The sequence below is a fragment of the Ambystoma mexicanum genome, chromosome 6p (assembly GCF_040938575.1).
Source record: "Ambystoma mexicanum isolate Mex_15411 chromosome 6p, UKY_AmexF1_1, whole genome shotgun sequence".
In the NCBI taxonomy this organism is placed as follows: Eukaryota; Metazoa; Chordata; class Amphibia; order Caudata; family Ambystomatidae; genus Ambystoma; species Ambystoma mexicanum.
Genome location: NC_090935.1, coordinates 1,449,926,716 through 1,449,950,544, shown reverse-complemented (window position 1 = coordinate 1,449,950,544; position 23,829 = coordinate 1,449,926,716). Strand labels below are relative to the sequence as shown.

The 23,829-nt window shown below is 46.4% G+C and overlaps 1 protein-coding gene across 1 annotated transcript in view; it reads right to left on the bottom strand.

The window, feature by feature from the left end:
- LOC138510506 (alpha-2-macroglobulin-like) overlaps window positions 1–23,829 on the bottom strand; it is a 1,041,624-nt gene that overhangs the window by 709,381 nt on the left and 308,414 nt on the right. Inside the window, exons 10-11 of the mRNA XM_069626208.1 lie at window positions 12,669–12,778; window positions 2,497–2,652 (exon numbers count right to left, since the gene is read on the bottom strand). Coding sequence (XP_069482309.1) covers window positions 2,497–2,652; window positions 12,669–12,778 — 266 coding nt within the window. The remainder of the gene's footprint in view (window positions 1–2,496; window positions 2,653–12,668; window positions 12,779–23,829) is intronic.

Here is a 23,829-nt window from a genome sequence, read left to right as displayed (position 1 = left end):
ACCACAGCATACAAGATACTACATGTACCTACAGCAACCCCAGACACGTGTTTCAGTCTTGTTGGGCCTCATCAGTAAGGTGAAGTGGAGCTTCTCTAAGCACAGTGACCAAAGGGGTCCACATCAGGATTACCATTAGTAATTTAGGGTAGAACCCCAAGTTTTACAATGAGGAAGCCCATCTACTAAGAATGAACATGGCTCAAATAGCCTGTTCTATGGAATGTCTTTGACTCGGGGGGGCGGGGTCTACAACCACGTTTTACCTCACTGCACCCTTCACAGAGGATACATATCTATTTGTATATCAGTCTGGTCCTACCCATAAGGGCAGGTCAGCACCGAAATGCGAGGCAAATCTCCTCTGAACAAGAGTACCAGCAGCAACCCAAGACACATGTTTCAGCCTTGCTAGGCCTCCTCAGTGAGATGAAGCTGAGCCTCGCTAAGCACAGTGAGTAAGGGGTCCACGTCTGGAGTACCCTTAGTTATTTAGGGTAAATCCCCAAGTTTTATAAAAATGTATGAAAGGTGTGGGAGCTCCTGTTCTAAGAATGAACATGGCTAAAAAAGCCTGTTCTGTGAAATTTCGTCCACTCAGGGGGGTCTACCACCACGTTTTAACTCACTGTACACTTCACAGAGGATAAATATCTATTTGCATATCAGTCTGGTCCTACCCACAACGGCAGTCCAGCACCGAACTTGCCAGGCAAATGAATCTCCTTTGAACAAGAGTACCAACAGGAACCCAAGACACATGTTTTGGCCTAGTCAGGCCTCATCAGTGAAATTAAGCTGAGCCTCGCTAAGCACAGTGAGCAAAGGATCGCCGTCTGGAGTACCATTAGTAACTTAGGGTAAAACACCAAGTTTTACAAAATGTATGAGAGGTGGGGGAGCCCCTCTACTAACTCACAGAAGAGACTTTTCAGTTGCATATCAGCTCCCTGACATCTCAGTCCCTCTAAACAATCACTCTACAGAGATCTTTCATCTCTAGCCCCCTTTATCTGCCTCATGCTATGTCCTCATTCCCCTACAGCAAGCATCCACTCAAACGTAACACCCTCAACCTCTGCTTCACTAACCATCACACCTCACACAGATCAACACACCATTTGACTTTCTCTGAGAGAGCTCACAAAGCCCAGGATGACTTCTCCACACACCATGAAGCAGGACTCCCCTCGAGCACCTTGAGAGCCCTCCATGCACGACACAGATCACCACATGTTTCTTAATACATAGATGCTTAACCACGCCTGAGTGAAGCACCTCTGATCTGTTCACACCACTTTTCTATCAACAGGGTCTTGGCTCTCCTTCTGCTCACCCAGACCACCAAAGCCCCTCTCTTACAGATCAAAACCTGCCAAAAGGCCAGGCAAATTCAGAAGATGTGCAGCGCTATACACAACCCAATAAGCTGCAAATCGCAGGTTGCCTCCCCAGGTACCTAGATCCAAGTTTTCTAAGACTGCACAAGAGTTTCTCGCAAGCTACATATATGCATGTATGTAGACATCTATGTATGTAAGTGGGTTTCTTGCGGGTTTGTTAAAGCCAGCCATCTCTCCCCACATGCTGTGTTGTCTTGCCTTCAGTGAGTTTGAAATTCCAAGATCAGTAACTCTCTCCTTTTGCTGCCCCTCACAGTCTAAACCTAAATATGGAGCGAAACAGTCAGAATTCTGAGCAATGCAGCCTATATGCACTCCTTATGCTGTCAACCATGACCATAGCCTCCATCGGATACAGCCCTCTGTCCAACACAGGGCAATTACCCAAGCAGCCTGGGGTCAGGCGTTTGGAATCAGGGACTGGGCTGGATTGCAGAGTGTAAAAGGCTGCCCCTTAGGGGCCTGAAGAGAGTGACCACCCTAGAACGCTAATGATATCTTATCAGAAGCCCCATAGCCCAATGGAAATAACAGGCTTTGACCCCTTATTCTCCTCGCTTCCTCATTTCAGTTGTGGGCTCCCAACGCATATGTTTCCATGTGGGAGAGAGCCAGGGAACGGCCACTGCCTGTCTGCAGGGAAATCTTATGCGTGCCTGGGACCTCCCTGACCAAGCTCCCATCTAGAATGGCTCCCTAACTAAGCAGTAACTCACTGTCAGACTGTGCTTTCTACACTCAATTTCCTGATTTTTCTTCTAGCCTTACCCTAGCCTCTTCCCTCTTAAGCGCTAACCATATACCTACACACATGTATACATGTATACAATTATATTGATGTACAATGCATGATGGGAGGAAACATTTGCTTACTTTTCAAAGCAGCATGTTTATTTCAAACAGTTAGAACTCTTGTCATTTCTTAAAACAGTTCAGGAGATAATTTAGTGGAGCACAAAGTACTAAATTGTGAACAAGCATTAACGCTGACCTTCCATTCTGAGTTCATTGTACAATTAATGATTTTTGCCATGGCCGTATGACGTTGCCATGGGGTTCAGCGTGCAAAGTGTATACCTGGTCACAGCCTTACCCTTAAATAAATCCTGGGCGAGGTGAAATTGGATGTATCGATGGAGAAGGACACATGGCCGTTGAGGTCAGTCACGTACTTGAGGGTCTGCTCTTCCACAAACAGTGTGATGGTCTCGTTTGCTAGCGGCACATACTGGGCATCTTCCAGAAGGACCTTAGAAAGACAAACATTTGTTGGATTCTCCAGCACAAGTGGATACTGAATGCAAAATAGGTCAGGTGTCCTGTGGCTAGAAGCCCTGTCTACCTTTGAGACACTGACCATTGTCTTTCACAGGAAGGGGTCCTGTGCACTCTGGGTGGGTGCAGCCCAGAGAGAGGAGAAGCTGGGAGATATGTTCCCCACAGAGAGAAAGGTATTCTGCAAAGGTTGCAGGGGTTACAGTTGGTGGAGCACGAAGCCTGTAGATAGGACAGGCGTCCTTAAACAGGGAACAGAAGAGCTTTAGGTTGTGAACTCTCTACTCACCCTGCCCACCTCCTATGACCCCATCTCTAAGACACTGACACTTTCCATGCTCCCGATCTGTGCTGGTTAGATGTGATGTGCTTTAACATATTATAATACTACTATTGTGAAAGCCCATGTACACAGGCCAAAGTGTGTGAGGAGAGAAATGTCCAGAGAGTTAATGTTATGTGGTATATTTGATTGTAATTATATATTTCCTAAGGCAACAGCTTATTTCCTAAGGCAACAGCTCCCTCTAGCAGTGACAAAACCCAAAGCAGGCAGTCTCTACTGTGCATGACTGCATCGGACAACGATATATCTGGCCTTTTATAATATTGTATGATAATATTTTACTTATTCTGATTTTCTTTATAGTGTGCTATTTTCCTGCATGCCCTATTGTTCAGTGTTTATGTTCAATGTTTGTGTTTTATAAATATGGTTCACTACTAGAGAGCAAATGAGGTTTTCACTGAGGGGGGGGGACATGCTGCTGCATTGCCTCTCCGCATGTGTGGTGGAACTTAGGCTTCTTTACAGGGAGGGTGGTTATAAGCGATGGGTTATGCTGCTGAGAGATGAGAAGGAGAACTCTGCAAGAGGCGGGGTATGGGGTGTGAAATATTCTGCCTACGGACCAACTCGGGCCTTTGACTTGGATATTTGGCCCTTTCCTAAGAATAGTGCTGTCTCGGCCCAGGCTTAGCACAGTGTAATCGGGAATACACGCTTTATGGATAAAGGATTACAGAAGATTAGTCGTAGAAACAAATATTTTTTTTCCTATATTAAAAGTTGGACGAAATGTTCATTTTTCAAGGACACAAAGTTGTTATGGGACTGCCATTTATGAAACTATTTCTGTGTTGCGGCAAATGAAATACTGGGAGAAAAGCACACACACACACACTAATGAGCAGCAGACAATAAATGGTATCAAGTCAAAAGGTATTTTTCTATTCGTCGAATAGAAAAAAGACAGATGCAGAAAGACCGCTCTGTGACTGCACAGACCCGTCTATCGAAATCAAACTGTCAAGCCCCTGCCGCACACGAGTGCAAGCAGGGGCTGACAGGCATGCCAGGACCCGGAAGCGCCGTCAGGGGAGAATGGTTAAGTGTTTGTGTGTGTTTGTTGCGTGTAAGTGTGTTTTGGTTTGCGTGAGTCTTGTGTGGGGAGGGAGGCGGTGGAGGGTGCGATAGGGGGATTTGGGGGATGAATACCCGCGTTTTGCTCTTCTTGTTAGGCGACCAACAAAAAGCAAAAATATGACATAGAACTGAATAAATAGAAACTATAATGATTTACACAGCACAAGACCCAATAAAAGCCTTTCTAAAAGACCCAATAGAAGCCTTCATGGTGGGTTTTGACCCAGCAATGAAATCACAGGAAGAAGCTGTGAATATGCATATTTTTCAAGCAAAAGCCTAAAAGGTGATTGTCATACTTGAACTTTAGGACCAACAGAGTATTCTGTTTTCAAACCAACATGGCACCCTGGGGCATCGCGATTAGCTATGCACTTGGTGCATCGGGTCAGTAGGGCTATCTGGTACGTGATTCCAGAACAGCCCGTAGGCAAAATTCAGACCAGCATAACAGCCATCTGGTAGGTATTAGATGCGCATGGCCTTTGTCGTCTTGTGATAGCTGGAGTTGGTATTGTTAAAGGTCTGTTGCTTGAAATAGAGAGCAGCAGAGAGCACTTTGTATGTCTACATGTTTGCTTTCTATTTAGGTTGCTTCTCTTCTATCACTGATGGTCAGCATGGTGAATGTGCTTGGCATGCTCCTATTCTGTCATGGAAGGTTTGTTGTGCATGTAGTCTTAAAGGCTTTTGTGCCAATTTTTTTTTACCCCAGAGGAGACCATTTCTAGTTGTCATCCTGTCCTACTATGTGTGTACTTAAAAGCTTGCAAGGTGGCTTCAGTAAAATGCCACACCGTTCTTTGGACTAAGAATAAAAGAACAAAGCCAAATTGTTCAGATCCTACTGGTGACAGTCTGTTGCTCTGAACTAGTAAAGCCAGAAAGTGAACATTCCTCCATCACTCTCTACTGTGATGCAGTCACATGAAGCCACAGACATGAAGAAGGCGATGAGAGGATGGATGCAATGGAAGGTGAGGTGGGCTATTGAGGGGATGGAGGAGAGAGGAGAATCGAACAGGATGGCTGTAAAGGAATCCTGTGAAAGAGGCATTTAATCACCCAGTGCTGATGCCAGAAGAGGAGGGAAAAGGAAGTGAGGGGTGGACTGAAAGGACTACGACCCTGAAGCTGAAGCAAGCTGGAACAACTCCTTTTTTATTTATTTGAAACCCCTCATTCATGTATCCAGTCCAATGCAAGCTCTGGCCCTGTTTGTGTCATAAAATACATTTGTCTGAGCCCTGCTATCGAGTCCTGAGTTGTCTGTGTATCATCTCAGCTTTGCCCTCGGGGTTCAGGTTGCGATGTCCAAGGAAGCCGGGTTTCACCATCCGCTAAGTGATGCAGGGCTCAGTGGATGTGGGGGAGGATCGCCAGATCTGCCCCACCCTCTCCCAGAAGCTTGGCAGATTCTTGTTAGACGGGTCTAACCGTCGGCATGGTCCATTTAAGGAGCCAATTATGGGGGACCGTCCCATAGAACCAGCAGCACCTGTACACTTGGCTCGACTTGCTTGGCGCACAAAACATATCCAAAACCCCTGGGGAAAAAGCGGGACCCACCATAAAACAGAAAACTCAAGCAGTTACCCAGTAACCTCACAGGGTCTCCGTACACATACACCTAAGGACTGTTTGGATAACCGAGTCATCACTGAGGGTGGGGCAAAGGTATGATAAGCAGAGAGAGGACTGCACATGAGAAGAAGCTAACTAACCCCAAGTCCCACATCCAATCTGCAAGCCATTCCCAGGGGCGGGACCCATCAATCAATCTCTACACCAATTGCACAGGAAGACACACCTGAGATGTCAAAGGCCAGAGTGAGGCTGGAAGGTGGTATCAAGGCCCTAAGGAAGGAAGGCCCTGTGGCAGAAGGCGGTGGGAGTTTGGAAAGAGAGAATGTGGAAAGAAGAAGTTTACTGGAGGCAAGAAGGAGATTATTTTGGAGATGACTGTAGTAGAACAAAGGATCTGAGTGGGAGTAAGGAGGAAGAGGTGAACAGAGAAGTTGGTTTAGGAGACGGAAGGAGTATGTGATGAACATCAGGAGGTTAGGAGAAAGAACAGAAGCAGAGGAATAGAGAAACCCAGAAAGCTGAGAAGAGCGAGAGATTCAGGAGGCTTGGAGCAGAAATATCCAGGAGGCTGAGGATATTGAAACTCAGGATAATGGGAAAGGAGACAGCCAGGAGAATGGGAGGAGAACGTCCAAGGAGACTGCTGATTGGGGATATCCAAGAGACTGGTGAGAAAGAGAGATAGAGAGAGAGGGAGAGAGAGAAAGAGGGAGAGAGGGGGAGAGGGAGAAAGAGAGATACAAACTCACAAGGTTGGGGAAAGAAAGATCCATGGGGCTGGCTACAAGGGAAATGGTGGATGACAAAGGGGGAATTTGGCAGTGAAAGGGGCAATATGGAAAGAGGAGGCGGAAGTGGAGGAAGAATTGACAGTAGACTATGGAAGAGGAGGGGAGATATGAGTCAATACAGGTATAGATAGAAAGAGATGGTGCCACAGATACATCCAACATCTGGTAGGCTTGCAGACGCAGAGAAGGTACATGTGGCAAAGCAACAAGGAGTTGAAAGGAGATCAAAGTAAAGAATAAATGGGTATTGAAGGTAAATAGAGAAAACGGGTAAGGAACAAGTGTGTTACAGAGGCATGAGGAGGACACCCCCGTGGCTGGTTGAAGGTTAGTAAGGGAGCTCCAGTTCCAAAGTTACATATCCCTCCTTCTTAGACCCAAGCCAACCTTCTAAAGAAGACACAGAGGTCTTGGGGTTTGCAGTTGGTGACCCTCTCTCTCCATGCCATTGTTCACCCATGTTTGGTGGTGTACGACCCCTGGACAAAGGCTCTTCATAAAAAGTAAAAGAGGATGATGCCCACCAGGCTTGGGTAAAGAAGTGATGAGGGCCCTCAAATCACCTCAGATTGTGAATGACATTCATCCCCTATAGAATGCCGGGAGTCGAGGAGGGCCTGGACTTTGAGGCTGACTTCTTGTTTTATTCATTTCAACCAAAGAGAAGTCATCCTGCTATTTTGTTGGTCACTTCTTTGCTTACTTGTTTCCACCTGAAGAAAAGCCAGCCTGCAATTGGTCACTCGTTTCAACCTGAGGAGAAGCCATCTTGTTATTTCTTTGAGTTAAATCTCTTTTACTGTTGTTAATTAAACAATATAACCCGAGCAGGGGAAGGCATAAGTTAGAATCCTGAGTGAAGCAAGGTCTTTAACGTTAGCCCTGTTGCATTACCTGACCAGTAATGCCCCCCCTGCAAGGGTTATATTGCTATTAGTACCACAACATGTTTGCTGTTTCTCAACTTGCAAAAAAATACAAATCAAGATGGCCACCATGGATCGGGGAGAAGGGAACTACATGTACTACATTCTCCCCTGTGGCTACTCCCATGACCGGGAAGTGCTGGTTCCCCGTGCAGGCGAAGGACAAGACAGCGACAGGTACATGGGTGGCGGTTGGGTGGATTGGAGATGTGAAAAGTGGTGCGAGGGTGTGGGGAAGCGGACACTGGGAGCACACTTACCTGACTCCCGGCGAGGGAAGATGGTGGCCTCCAGCTCCGAGGAAGCTCAGAGCGGGCATTTTATTGTGTAGTAAAGCCCCTGTTCTGAGCCTCCTGATTGGCTGGGAGACCACCACACACCCATCGCCAGGTACTAATTCCCAAATAAAATCCTTTAAAACAGCCACTTTTATCTATGTAGCTCATTGATACTCACATGGCTTTGTGACAAAGCACATACTCACACTTTCCACATATGCCTGGACTTTAGGGTGCAAATCATGAGCAAATGGCCATCAGCTTTGTCAGTAACCTACTTTTGATTCTATGTCAAGACCGGAGGCTCCCATTATGCCGGAGAGTACTTCGCCTTTCTCAGCCTTCGTTCGGCTGTTTATCTTGTTTAGTTTGTTAATATTGCGAGCGTAAAGCCCGCGGTTCTTTTTCTTTCATTTTACTGCGACCCGTGTTCGCAGAGCTTAAAGGAAACCGCGAAGTGACCGCGGTGCCTCGAGCGGCCACCAGAGGGAGCTCCTGCCGTCGCAGGTCCGCTCCTCAGCTTTCTGGCGCTCGCGATCGCTTTCCGTTGTAATTTCACAGCGGATTAGCGATCGCGAGTGCCAGGAGCTGATCTCAACGAACTGTGCCGAATTTGATTTTAAAAGAGGAATTTGAAGGACAGCTGATCACTGCTCCGTGCCCTTCTGGTTAGGGCTTTCATAACTCTCCTCAGCTCCTTCATTGGGCATTGAGAGAAGGCGGTCTGCCCACACACAATTTAAAAAAAAAAAAAAAAAAAGAGGTAGGGTGAATTGAAAGGTGCTTAAAGTAATGGCAGCACAATACTTCCCTCAAGAGAGCCAGGATTGGTCTGGTCAGGAGGAAGAGATTTATGATTTTAATGAAGTGGCTATGGCTTCCAGCCTAAAGAAAGTACTGGGTTCCACAGTGGAGACCAGCATAAAAAAAGCGGTGACACAAATGCTTATGCCTATTCAGCAGCGCCTGGATGACATGGAGGAGCATTTGCAAGACAAATCCCTGCCAAAGAAAAAGACTCAGAAAAGGAAGCACCTTTCAGAAGGGGGATGTACACCGGCTCGCCTGAGTAAGAACTCTACGACCCCCCCGAGCCAGACAGAACCAGCCACTGCTGCCCTATCAGACGCCTTCTCCAGGCTTAAAAAAGCTTTTTTGGACAGGAAGGGACCCCCTTCCACAGATGAACCCTCCTACCCGGAGGAAGAATTCAGGGATATCACATCTCTAAGCCCAGAAGAATATCAACAGGGCCAGGATCAAGAGGAGCTCGACTTTCACAGTCAGTCTCCAGTCTCCTCTGAAGAAGATACGCACTCAATTGCGTCGCGACCCTCTACCTCAGGGATTGTGGCAGCCCCCATCCCTAAGAAGAAGTTAAGCACAGATTCCCTTCCTCCTAAAGGGATGTTTGTGCCGGAGGATCCGGTACACCCCAGATCTTCACATTGGGAGTCATCTTCTAGGACAACGGATTACATCAAGAACAGGCTTCGTAAGCCATTGGACAAAGAGGTCCGAGCAAAACTTAGAGCGGAATGTCCACGCCCCGAAATACCAGATAAAGTGGCCCTAACGCCTGAGTTAGACTCCAGGATGATTACTTTCCTAGGAAAGAATATTAAAGATCCACGAAAAGGTATAGATCGTGCCTGGAGGTCGTGCCAAGACCGGGTACTGGACATTACAGGCCCTCTAGCCAAGATAATGGATCTAGCAGAGGCGGCTATTGACACAGGAGAACAAATAGACCCTGTGATACTTTCAAGTTGGGCTCAAAGAGCCATTTGTCTGCTGGGCAATGCCAACTGTACCATTTCAGCGGAACGCCGCAAAGGTATCCTGCACAAGATAGACGCTAAACTATGCGAATTAGCAGACACGGAATTTGGTGCAACGGCCCAAGGCCTACTCTTCGGAGACTCCTTCATGAAGGAGATGTCCAAATTCGTAGGCACCTTTACCGCGCTGGACAAAGTGCAAGCATCCATTAAAAGAGTGTTTTCTTCAAGAATTTTTGCCAGGGCCGGACGAGGCAGAGGTCGCTCTTCCGGCCGATATTCCTTTGATAGAAGATCTCAGCAGTCTAGAGAGCAACACGCCTGGCACGATCGCTCAGAGACCTTCTTCCCTTCGAGAGGGAGAGGCAGAGGTCGCGGCTGGAGGAGAGCCGCCCGGTACCCAGCACAGCAACTGCAAACCACAGGTCAGTCTGCCCTTCACAGCGCCTGCGCCCCATATCCCTGTAGGGGGGAGGTTGGCTTATTTTGCACATGCTTGGGATTGCTTATCAGGGGACGCATGGGTCAGAGATACAGTACGCGGCTTGCGCCTAGAATTCTTCGCGCATCCCTTCCAAGCAACCTGTCCTGCTTCCATTCCAATGTCCAAGGAAGACCACGTCGCTTTGGACAAAGAAATTCGCAGCCTAGCAACGAAACAAGCGATTCGCCCCTGCACAAACCAAGGCGGGTTTTTCAGTCCTATATTTCTGGTACGCAGAAAAGAGAAAGTGCGTCCAGTAATAAATCTGAAGGCCCTCAACGATTTTATTGTCTACCGACATTTCAAAATGGAGGGTATTCACATGCTGAGAGATCTTCTGAGACCCAACGACTGGCTAACGCGCCTAGATCTGAAAGACGCGTACCTAACGGTTCCCATACACCAAGATCACACGAGTTACCTCAGATTCTCTTGGAATCTTCACAGCTGGGAGTTCACGAGCTTACCTTTCGGTCTCTCTTCCGCTCCTTGGGTTTTCTACAAACTCCTCCGGCCGGTAGTAGCACATCTCAGAGAACAGGGTGTTCGCCTAATCATATACTTAGACGATATGATCTTCTTGGCTCAGTCGCAAGCTCTAGCGGAGCATCAGACCAAGCTAGCCATAGACCTACTCCACAGTCTCGGTTTCCTCATAAATTGGGAAAAATCAATTCTTCTCCCTTCCAGAAACTTAGAATTTCTAGGGTTCATCGTAGACACCGAGTTAACTCAGCTCCGTCTCCCCATAGCCAAGATTCATTCTACCAAACGGGAGATCCGCAGACTCCTTCAGAGGGAGGAGTTCTCTCTTCGGGACCTAGCGAGAGTGATAGGGCTTCTCTCCTCCTCTATTCAAGCGATCTTTCCCGGACCTTTACATTACCGGGAGTTACAGAGACTCAAAGGGCAACACCTAAGACGCAGTCTCTCTTACTCGCAGCGGCTAACTCCGTCGCTGGAAGCAAGGACAGAGCTCAACTGGTGGCTCACCCACATGGAAGCATGGAACGGCCGAGCAATTTTCGGTTCAGCACCAGATCTCGTGATAGAGTCAGATGCCAGCCGTTCCGGCTGGGGAGCGAGATGCGGTTCAGTAGCCACAGGAGGAACTTGGTCTCCTTTGGAACTCGAGATGCACATAAACTGCCTAGAACTCCTAGCGGGTTCCTTCGCAGTACGCTCATTCGCCAAAGACAGAGTGAGTTGTTGTATCTTGTTAAAAATGGACAACGTCTCGGCGGTGAGATATATCAATCATCTGGGAGGCACCAGATCTCGACCCCTAGCGGAATTAGCCAAAGATTTTTGGCATTTCTGTCTGCAGCACCAGATTTCTGTCACAGCGGAATACCTACCTGGTCTCACGAATGTAGTAGCAGACTGGTATTCCCGGAACACGACCGATTACAGCGATTGGAAACTGGACAGAGAAGTCTTCCTCAGAATTCAACGAGTTTGGGGTCCCATGTCCAAGGACCTGTTTGCCTCGCGCCTGAACGCTCAACTTCCAGTGTTCTTCAGCTGGAACCCCGATCCAGCAGCGATGGCGACAGATGCTTTCCTCCAACCTTGGTCAGAAGGGGTTCACTATGCCTTTCCCCCCTTCAACATGATTGCGAGGACCCTGGCGAAGGCACGTCAGGAGCAATCAGAATTGGTTCTGATAACACCGGTCTGGACCTCTCAGACCTGGTATCCAGTTCTTCTGGAACTTTCCTCGGATTTTCCAATCCTTCTACCCCGATTTCCGGATCTTCTACTAGATCCAGCGGGCAATCGCCACCCCCTACTCCTCCACGGCTCTCTGTCCTTAGCAGCCTGGAGGATTTCAGGGCAAGGTGGAGAGTTCCAGGCATGTCCTTCAAGGCAGTTAGCCTCATCGAAGAGAGTTGGGCCCCTGCCACTCTCAAAAGATATTCTAACTCTTGGAACGCCTGGAGAAACTGGTGTCAACAGAAAGGATTGCATCCAGTTTCGGCACCTGTAGAGGAGATCCTCAATTTCCTCGCATCCTTAGTGGAAAGAGGCTTAGCATATAGGTCAGTTAACGCATACCGTTCTGCAATTTCAGCAGGCCACGACCCTATAGAAGGAGTTCCGGCAGGGGAACATCATTTAGTTTGCAGACTACTCAAGGGCATCAGTTTCCTTTAAGCTCTGCGAACACGGGTCGCAGTAAAATGAAAGAAAAAGATCCGCGGGCTTTACGCTCGCAATATTAACAAAATAAACAAGATAAACAGCCGAACGAAGGCTGAGAAAGGCGAAGTACTCTCCGCCATAATGCTCGCCTCCGTGTCTTTAATAGAATCAAGACTTTCTAGTAAGACATTATGGAAAATCTTTATTCTTGCCCTGCTTCTCTGCAAAGCCAAGCTTGATTCCACAGCCTGTCCATTCCATTACATACTTAGAATTCTATTCATGGACAATTTCATATGGACAACCACAAACCTAGCAGAACCATTGGGTTCTATGTGATTTCATTGAGGAGAATTCATCGAATTAGATTTCATCAATTTTCTTTTAAATCAATTTCTCTGAAAATATATGAGGGAGACCCCTGCAGCTCCCCCCTTCTACTGTCCACCTTAATTATTACCCTTACCCACCCCCTGCATATATTTGTTGCATAATTCGATTAAAATAATTTGTTGCATTTGAATCAACAAATTCCCCAGTGCAGTAATCTATCCCAATCATTCAGGACTCACCTGTCCAAACAAGGGAATCCCGCGATGGTACGTGGACTCCACCTCCACAAAGGTTATTTTCGCCATGGTACTAGTCACCTCACTAAAGGCTTCACCTGTCAACTCTACACCTGGAAAGAAATTGGAAGACGCTTCAACTGTGAGAATCACCATAGTAGCTTGTTCTCCAACCCAACCAAGATCTGATGTAACTGAGACATAAGAGTGTCTCAACTGGTGTACAATCTGTTGCGTATCATGAGCACTTACAACTTCTTAGAATGGCATGTTTGTCACTGCCTCCAGAAGTTTCACCAGGACACACTAACACAATACTCAACTCATATGAAAAGCAGCCCAACTATCAACAAGATTACATATTTGTGCTGCCAGTAGCAAACATTTTCCTGAAACTTCTTAGTGTATTTTTGACAGTTCTAAGTTCATGCTGGAATAGGAACTCTGATTGCTGCTGATGCAGGAAACGCGTCCCCAAATTCCTCAAGGAGCAATCCCAGATTTGACAGAAGTGCTGTGACATATCCTGCTCGAGCACCACTGTTATTCCTTCAACCCCTCCACTCTTTCCCGGATCAAATGGCCTATTTCGAGGGCAATTGTACCCTGTGTCATGGGGTTGTTTGTGGTGATACTGTGGGGTTAAAGTGATGAATGTGGAACTTCAAGTTTCTGTTGTTCCTCCTATTCACCATTCAGTATTCCTGTTAACCCTCTCCCCACTTTGGTATAACTGAGTTACTTATAAAGTTACCATGTATTCAAAGTTATGTAAGTTGTTTATAAAGCAACTAAAGTTTGTTAAAATCTGTCTATACTTTCTGCCTTCTTGCCATGGTATGTCTGGCACTATCCCTAAAAAAACATCAATACAAAAAAAAGTGTGTCATTTTTTTGACCTAGAGTACAACAAACACTATTTTTTCCCACTTCCAAAGATAATGCTTCTCAATAAAATATACTCTCTATCTATGAACAATGCAAGGGAGCAATCTCTGTGTGCTGTGCAAGCCAGCCTGCCCTAAATCTGATTTACTGACCTCTCCACTCCCCGATTTACAACTTCCTTCCATTTCCCCTGGTTTCCAGCCACAATGGTATTCTTATATGATTTCCACCTGGATACTGTGATGAATCCAGGGAATTTAACCCTTCTCCCCGATGATGAGCCACCCTCTTTGAGAATAGGGAGGTGGACCTGCTACGTAAAACACTCCTTAGGGGTTTGGGTAAGTGGGATCTCAGTGGGGGTGAACCAAAGAAAAGGGACCATTAACTATGATTGGTGTGGCTGCTGACCCCTCACTGAAACCAGAAGCCGCCACTGAAGCGTGGAACCGACGCATTGTGGAGGCAGGACCATGACTCATACGTGGTGGGCAGTGAGCCCCCAGAACACTGCCAATTCCAGGAGCTCTCGATGCCCCAAGCTTGAAGGTCTCGAGAGGAGTGAGACCGAGCCGCAACAGAGGAGGAAGACAGGTATGCCGGAACCACGGCACACGGAGGAAACACCCAGTAACAGATGACACGAGGAATCCAGTTCCACTGTGGATGGAGTGACCTCCTCCTCCAAAGAAGGCCACTGGGAAGAAGCAGGTACATGATTCTCTATAAGACAAGGGAGGAGGGCAGTTGAGCACCACGGCACTCCGACAGGGAGCCAGAACACTGATAAAGCAAAACAGTGCCAAAGAGCGTTGATGTGCCTATAAACCAGCAGGAACTAAGAAAAATGCAAAAAAGGGCTAAAGTTGAAAGTCATAACCCACGAAGCGTTACTAGAAACCAGAAAGTGAGAAAAATTCCCAAAGGGGGTGAAGTTAAAAGTTACAACCCGCAAGAGGTTATGAGAAGCCAGAAAACAGAACCAATTCCCAAATGGGGTGAACTTGAAAGTCATAATTCAACAGGAGTTCACAGAAACGAGAGACCAATAGAAATACAAGAGAAGGGTTCAGAGAAGCGAAACAACCCAAGAGAGGGAAAAACCTGACTAAAAGCCCAGAGCCTAGTCTAGGCTAGAAATTCCAGCCACTCACAGAGGGTGGACACCTACAACATCATAAAACCTCAAGTAGAGGCAGAAGGTCCCTGTGGAGCCACAAGAACTTAACTGAGACACAAAACTGAGACGCCCGATAAGGCAGTGCGAGAGACAGCAGTGGAACAACTGCAAGATCTACAAATTCAAGAGACTTATTGTTTACTTGAACTGTGCGAAAAGACAATGGCCAGGATCCTTCGTTATCAGCCCACGCTTCGCTCGGCCCGCTAACTTGGACTACCGAGCCGTTATCCCCCGTTCCAGCCCCTGGAATGGGGGATGAACGCCACATCCTCGATTGTTTTCCATAGCTCTTTCACTAGAACACCTGCATACATTAGATTACAATAGTCAAGACAGGAAAGTACTGGTGTCCTGGTGAGGGCAATGCAATGCCCTGTCTGGTACAGCTGCAGGACCTTACCAAGCATTCACCTTTAAACCTGGAGGATAGCTCAGGGGCAGTGCTATCACCATGGAAACACAGTGGTGCTGTGCAACATGGGTTCAATCCCCAGTGCAGTGCTTGGAAATTAGTAGGTTTGGGCATAAAGTGCAATATTTTTTAATGTTTTATTTTCATTCAAATTGAATCAACAATTTTTTAGCAAAGTTACACCACCATTTCCATGAGTTAGATAGATAAGTAAAATAAGATAAAATTGAGTGTATGGTAATAAGAGACAACCAAACAGAAAAAAACAAACCGGTAAGTGCAAGTTTCCATCCTGGAAAAAATCAGGAAAACTTTACACTTCCAATTTCTGGGAGGACATCAATCAGAAATTTCTCTACTGCAATAACATATTTGGATTTGTGGCCTGTCATTAAAGGCTTCCATCAGCCATCTGTGTCTGAAATTTCAAAGTCCGAAAAGAGCGGTCTTAAATTAATAGAACGTTTAGCAGTCAAGACTGGGCACAATGTCATAATGTGAAAGAGAGATTCAACTGCAGTTGCATCATTGCAATTTCGACACAGGTTCTCTGATGATTGTCCACAGATTGCCCGAATCTCATTGGTCGGGTGCAAGTACAGACAAGCCTTCAAAAATAGGTCTCTGACCAGTTTGTTGGGACATTGCTTTAAGTATTCCCGTGGTGAGTTATGTTTCCAGCATTCTGGTGGTAAGTGAGCTACCGAGTGGTATATATTTACCATCTCTTGCGTTGTAAAACAGTCGCAATCCTGGAGTTTTCTTTTAACTCGTAAACGGTTGGACATTAATTGCTCAAGATAAGTACCAATCGTTTCTAGGAGGTTTAACATGGAGATACGCCATCCTGTCAAGAAGGGATTACGGTCTGACCACATCTCTTTATGTATTATCTCCAGCACAATAGCACAGAGTGCAAAGGAGTACTACATTTCGCAAACAAGGCAAGCCTATACCAGCTTACCGTGCATTTCATGGAGGTCAAACCCAGTTCCCTTCGGAGAATGGCAATTGGCATGTACAATGGGACCCCCAAAACTCTTTTCCAAAACGTGCCTTCAAGACTGCTCCAGAGAGCATCTGGGATGTTCAGCATCACCTCCGCCCCATAGGTTACCGCGCGGACCACGTTGGTTCTATAAAATTTTATCATTGGAGCGATGGAAAACTGACCGAACCTTCTGTTCAAGGCGCAAGCTTGGCTGGTAGATGATTTCATTTTTTCAAGAAGGTAGGTTGACATCGGGACTTCGGTTTTGGAGCTACTCAGCCAGATGCCCAGGTACTTAAAGGATGGTACCTGTTCGGTCTTCTCTCCGTCTAAGTACAGGGGATGATGTTTTTCCCCTGGGTGCAGTTGCCGAACGTCATAGTCTTGGTTTTCCCCTTGTTGATTTCGAGGTCATTCTTTTTGATGGAAAGTTGTAGAGCAAACAGTTGCCTTTGAAGGCCGACGGGGGTCTGGTTGATTAATACAACGTTGTCCGCGTATAAAAGACAAGGCAACTGGAGTCCTCCGACCTTGGGGGAAATGATATCATAGACACAAATGCATCAGGCATGTCCACCGTGAAGAAGATGTAAAGAGCTGGGGCCATAGGGGACCCCTGCTTGACTCCTCTAGCGGTTGTTATTTCACTGGAGAGGGTACCTCGCTTGTTCAATCTGACCCTTAGAGATGTACCAGAATGCATTGCCATGATTGGTTGAAGTTAAAACAAAGAAAATGCCCAAAAAGAATTCTCTAACCCAAGTTTGGATCTGTTCACTTGGTCGAACGATTGAACTAGATCCACGAAGACCATATATATGTTGGCTTTGTTTTTTCCAGAATTTTCTTTGAGGGACTGTAGTAGGATTCGCTGCAGTGCCTAAGGCCTTGACAAATCCACTTTAAAGTGGGTCATTGCAGCTGGTGTCCTCGCACCATGATTGAAAGTGGTTGAGGATGATAGAGCTGTAGAGTTTACTGATAACCTTGAGGAGAGCGATAGGGTGATAATTTTTTGAGTTTGCTCGATTGCCTTTTTTGTGGATAGGAACCACTATCGCTCTCCTCCAAGAACTCGGCAACTGGTGGCATCTAGCGATTTGGTTAAATAACCTGGAGATGATGAAGACAGCCCATTCGTCAGGGAATTCCTGAAGCATGCAATTAGATAGTCCGTCAGGTCCTGGCGCTCTCGAGTGCAATAAGTGCAATATTAATCACCAATAAACAAATACATGATCTTAAATTATGGGTGTTGGATGACGGTGCAAATTTGTTGAGTGAAAGATAGGTTAGATTCTAAACAAATCTACAGGTTTTTCACCATCTCGGCAAAGGGTTGTGTTCTACCCAATTCCTGAGGAAAAAGGAAGGGTGGAGAGTCGCAAGGCCCACCCTAATGAGGAGGGTTACAGATTTAACACGTTGCTGGGAAGGGGCTTTGGGGGGGGCTATAGCCCTGGGTCTTTTGGTTGTGGCCATGAATAGAAGCTCAGGGGCTACAACCAAAAGGCTAGCTAGCCCTGAGTCCCAACAGTCCTGACATTAGCATAGCCCCAGATCTTTTCCAGAACTAGCAACACCTCTGTTTAACACTGTTGAGGCAGAGGTCATTGCCTTTCATCTAGGTGTGTCAAACGCAATTTAAGAATTCTGGCACAATTTTCTGGATTGTTCGACATCTTTGGACTATGCATCACTGAGCCTTTTGAAAACTGATGTGTCCTTTTTCACACGTACTTTAAAATCCTCCCATCTTACTTCTATTCCTTCCCTGATGCTGTTTTATGGCGTAGCAGTACTCTTTTTTTCATTTTCCCATGCTATTCTTGAAACCTGCAGAAATAAATGACACCCATCTACTGCGCCGACGGCCAGTGTGGCGTGACACTTACTGGTAACTGGAACAAAAATAGCAGGGAAAACAAAACAGTGCAGCATGCAAAACTCAGAACTGCAGCCACTTAAAAGTCTGAAAGAATTCAGTCAAGAATAATCACCAAAGAGCCCCCCTTTTGGTCCCAGGATTCATGCTGCCATAGACATACCTTAGTACGCTGGCGGGTGGTTGATATTTCTGGGTGCTGGCACAGCTTGCGTCACACCACCACTACTGCAGTTTCTTCAACCATGGGCACCACACCTCCATGACATTTCGTTGATTAGTCCACCCACCCCCAGCGGCGATGGTTCTTAATCTTCCTTCTATATCTGCGCGTTGCTGCCACAGGTGGTGCCAGTTTCCATGTTGCCATCCTCCCACTGAACAAATACGTTCCTATTCCAGAGGATCGTTCAGGCCAAACCCCCCCTTCTCCTCCTTGGTGGACTAGTTTTCACGCTTTCGGTGAACGATTGCACATGGAGAGAGAAATGTCCTATCTTCATGGTTGATTGCTTCGTCACAATGCTCTCTAGCTGAACATCTGGTGAACATCACTTTGCGAGGGATGGACCACTAGTGAAAAAGTCTGAAAAATGTCTTCTTTTACTTTGTTGGTTGTTTCTCCTTTGAATGGCAAGCCAGTTTTATTTGTTCTATAATGGTTGTTTGATTGAGGATAGCGCAATGACTAAAATCATTCAGACAGACTGATCCTTTCTTGGAAAAATCTGACCCAGCTATTGCGTCTCTGCAAACCCCATGCTGGCTCCCGATGGGGCAAAGGTTTATCTTAGAACCATGTGATGATCTTGCAAGGCATACTGGGCTTGCAGGCCCAACTAATTAAGCAAACTACCACCCACCATACCCTACCTAGGAACCCGAGTTTCTCCTTGGGTAGAAAAATCACTCTGGTAGATTTCTAGAGATGGACTTGGGAGTGACACATGCTTGGAGTACTTTGTGCTGGAGTTTCGATATAATCTCGCTCTTATTCTCTCCTTTCCCTTTTCCCTTTACTTGTGGTACTTACATGTTTTTTCCAAGGTATATGATGTCACTTTGTTATGACCAAAAATGTGAAATAAATAAATAATCATTTTTAAAGAAAAAGAAATAACTCAAGCATCATGCAGGCATAAAGGTTTGGGATTGAAAGCCTTAGGTGCACTTGGTCTATCTGAATGGAACACACTTTGGCCACCACTGAGATTGCAAAAGGAGGGAGAAGTGTGTGTGTGTGTTGCACTTCTACTTCCGCCACCTTCTTAACAAAGCATTTTTCAATGGGATTGCCCAATTGTAAAAAGCGTTTGTAAACCAGGCCCAAATCTTGTTCTGAGAGGGAGGAAGTTTGCGCTCTGCTGCACTGAACTGAACATTTTTCTGTCAGAGTTGAAGTGTACCGGCGCCGACCGTTTGCTGCATGGAAGATCACTTTTTGTATACAGCCCCCCTCTGGCTGCAATAGGTTTTTTGCTTGCTTGATATGTGTACTCACAATACTTCACAGTGTGATAACAATATTTATAATTAGACATCACTAGCGGCAGTGCAGGGCAGTCAGGTAAAGTGACCAAATTAGCAAATGTTCCTAATCCTAGGCTTTTCTTTTACACATCATTGTTGTCAAGTGCTTCAGCTAAATGTGGTCCACAATGCAGAAGAGTGGGGTCTGGTTTACAGGTGTCACCTGGTCACACTAGACAGAAAACAAACTCTTTTTTTAGGCAAATAGGGCACAGAATAAAAACATATGAATGGCACTGGCTTCAATGAATTAAAAAATAAAAGAAAAAAGTAGAAGTGGGTAAGGGATTTGTATCACATCAAATGCCACGAATCGAGTCACATATGTAAACAAAACAATATCCAGTCGGGGTTTATGCCCATTGGGCATTATAACATCCTTTATTTAAATTGTTTTTCTTGGATTCATCTATAAATTATTATTTCCCATTTAAACAATGTTATTTAATCGTCTTTGTATCTTCTGTTCCGAGTGTGAACCATACCATAATGTCACCACGATTGTGGAGACATTACTAAAACTGTGCCCGAGCATGGTACAAAAATCCTGACCCCGCTTTACTGAGCCTAAGCAGAGCGGGGGTTGCGGCGGAGCGGACACCGCAGGGGTACAAGGATGTTGGCGGCGCACACAGGAGTGCACCACAGTAACAGTAAGTGAGGGTTTGGAGGGGTGTGGTTTTCGGGATTGGGGGCTGGGGCAAGCGGGCAGAAGTGATCTGTCTGATCACTGCGCCGCAATTGCAGTCGACATTTTTGGTGGCGGAATTGCGGGCGGTGCAGTGATCACAAAGATTCTACCGAGTGTAACCACAAAGCATACACATTTTATGATGCTGTGTCCTGGCACACACAAGAGAGAGCATGCAGGGACAACACGGTATTGTTAAACTAGACAGCACCTTCATTGTGTTTGGGGAAAGGTGGCTTATTAGATTCTTATTACATTCTTTAAGGGGTCTCAGAACCTTGGCATGAGGACAATGCATAGAAAGGTGAATGTCTGCAAACTCAGGTTGGCAGGTCTACATTCCCGCAATAAGCCCGGCAGCCAAGACGAATTGGTCACTGATATTTCAAATATCCCCTAATCGAAGACGTGCCCCTTGGAAGGAAAGTCTCTGCAATTAAGACTTGGTGGGCTGTAACCCTGCTGAGCAAAGCTGCCAAGACCCAGATACTGGAGTGAAGGCAGCAGGCCAAGATAAGGTTGGGTGGAGATGGAGTACCAACTCTCTTTTAGCAGCTCCTGGTACAGCGCAGTAAAAACATCAAATGTTCCAGGTGGCTGCGCCGACGAAACGGAGAGCTTTGCCAGCGCCGTCCATGCAGGGATGCCCACCAAGCACTACCCTAATGCCAAGCAAAGCTATGGAAGGCATAGCTAGAGGAAGGGCATGTCGGGAGGGGAATGACATAATGCAACATATCTGAGGGGCGGACCTAAGACTTCAAAGGACTTGGTGGAGTTTAGTCGGGGAAGAACATCAAATAGGAGATCAGCAGCCGTTACTTCGGAGTGACCCTTGACAGCAAGCTCACCTGGAGAAGCCAAATTGAAAATACTGAACAGAATGTTTCTAGCAAGCTCGCAGTGCTGTACCCACTCTTGAAGTCAAGGTCAATGCCTATCCGGAGTAAAGTCAACGTCTACAAGTCGATTATTAGACCCACCCTGACATACACCTCTCTGGTATGGAGCACCAGCGCAAGAGATGCAAAACAAAGCCCTGAGGATAGCGGCTGGAATTATTCACTATGATTGCCTCCAATAAACTCTGCCAAGCCCTTCTTGTGACCTCTCCTTTTTTCTTAACTTTAAGGAGTTCTTCATATTCTCTGCATTTCGTGGCTGGCCCAATCCAGCCAGGGTTTAGAACTTGTCAGAGAGGGTTATGCTGAGGTCCTAAGCGCGGTTCCTCGCCTACACTTACCCAACGATACGAGCAGTGGTGGACTGCCCTACAGGCAATTCTGGAGATTTCCCACTAGGCCTCTGCACCCTGGGCCTCTTTTGTGTAATTTCCACATTTTCTTATATGTCAAGGGTTGGGCTTGCTCAAAATGTGAAATATGGGGCCACTTTTAACATTATTTTCAAGGCCTCTTTTGGGTCCCAGTCCACCCCTGCATAAGAGGAGTACATTCTAGCCCCGCTGCACAAAGGTGCTGAACATTCGGACAGTCCTAGTCAAACCACATCCTTCTTACTAAACCTCTTTTATCCACTACCCTTACACCAAATAAGTCCTCTAAATTAGCTAGAAACACCTCAAAAAGCTCAAAACAACCCATCTTCACCTCATCAGCCGCAAAACAAAATGATCATACAATCTGGCAATCGCTGAAGATTCTAATGCTTTCACAATAGTAGAAGAAAAGGTCCAGCCCCTGCACGGGCAAGGAGGGGCACATCGCTCACCCAAGGCCGGGGACGGATCCCACAGCCCCCAGACCAGCTGGACAGGAAGAGGTGCAGGAAGGGGTGCCCATGTCAGAAGTTATACATAGGCAATACAGAGAGAAAGGTTAAAATTAGAATCTCTGAACATAAAAGTTGCATAAGGAATTCAACATTAACAGCACCTATGGTTGGGCACTTTATGGCAATGGAACATACACCAGAATAATTGACATGGACCGTTTTGGCACAAGTAACGTTGATAGGAGACGGTTCACTGAGTAAAAAGAAATGATACCACAAAGAACAACGGTTGATATATTTATGCAATAGTGTAGACAAAGGCCTGAACGAGATGATCGATTGTTCATCAATCTGAGAGGACGTAGTTGCTGTCTACATGTATAAAAGTATATGTGCACAAGAGGATAACACCATATATTAAAGGGAGAGCAGTGGATACATAATCAACCTTGGTACTCTGATTACCATTTTTTTATATAATAAAGTGTCGAGAATGTGTAAGGCGTCGCACTCCGAAATAACACACAGACGCGGAGCTTTCATTTAACACATCCTTTAATCTCCACACAATAACCCAGGAGAGACTAGCCCTCCGTCATATACCGTCCCGCCCCTTCCTGCCGCCCCATGTACTTCCCCTCGTGACTAGGGAGTCATGTGACGACATCACACCCCCCCCGATACTAAACATTAAGTTCGTTATCAGGGCATCTCCTCATTGAGGCGCGGTGGTCGTCTTCGAGTTCTCTGAGGTCTCCAGTTATTTCTTTCGCTCGATTCCTGAGGTAGCCAACGGGGTTCATCAGTGTCGGAATCTTCCTGGTCTCCTTCGTAGGGTGCATCCCGCACCAGAGTGTCCCTTGGCATGTGATGTTCGACTAGGGGTATGATCCCTGGCATCTTCTTGAAGTGGGAGCTGTTTCTTGTTACTGTATGTGTCGTTCCTTCAGCCGTGATGAGAGAACCTTTCCTCTGTGTGATGGTGAGGGGTTCTTCATTGAACGATGCCATGTTTTTGCGATGTTGTGGCTATCTCGCGACGACAATGTCTCCCGGCTCCAAGCTATTCTCCTCGGCCCTCCTTTTCTTGTCCGCTGCGGCTTTCATATTCATTTTCTGGGACGCGTCTTGTTGTCTCATTTCAGCGTCACCTTTGTACCGTTCTTCCTCCAGTTCTATGTGGGGTAGTCTAGTTCGCACATTTCTACCAAACATGACTTCTGACGGTGATTTGCCAGTGGTACTGTGTGGGGTATTGCGGTAGTCTCTCATTAGCTTGCACAGTAATTTTTCCAGTGGTTCTCCAGTCAGGCGAGCTATCTGCGTGGTGCGTTTAATACTTCCCATGAATCGTTCAACTGTGCCGTTCGCTTGAGGCCACAACGGTGTGACTTTTCTGTGATGGAAACCCATGTATTCTGCGAAGGTTTTGAAATCTTGTCCGGTGAATGGGGGTCCATTATCTGATTTCACTACTTTTGGAATTCCGTATATAGCAAACATTCTGTCCAACGCAGGGATGGTGTGATATGCTGCTGTTGACGGTACAATTTGTGCATCTGGGAATCTCGAATATTCATCGATGGCCACAAAGACATAATCGCCCCCTTCCAGAGGACCATAGTGATCGATGGCGATTTCTTCCCAAGTTCCGTTTGGCAAATCAGTCATTCTGAGCGGTTCAGGTCTAGTTTGAGGGTTAAGAACCACACATGTGGGACAGTCTTTGAGCAGTTCTTCCACTTGTGTGTCCATTTGAGGGAACCATACCCTTTGTCGCAACATCCTTTTTGTGGACATTATTCCCCAGTGTCCTTCATGTGCAAGGTCAAGGACCTTTTTTCTTAATG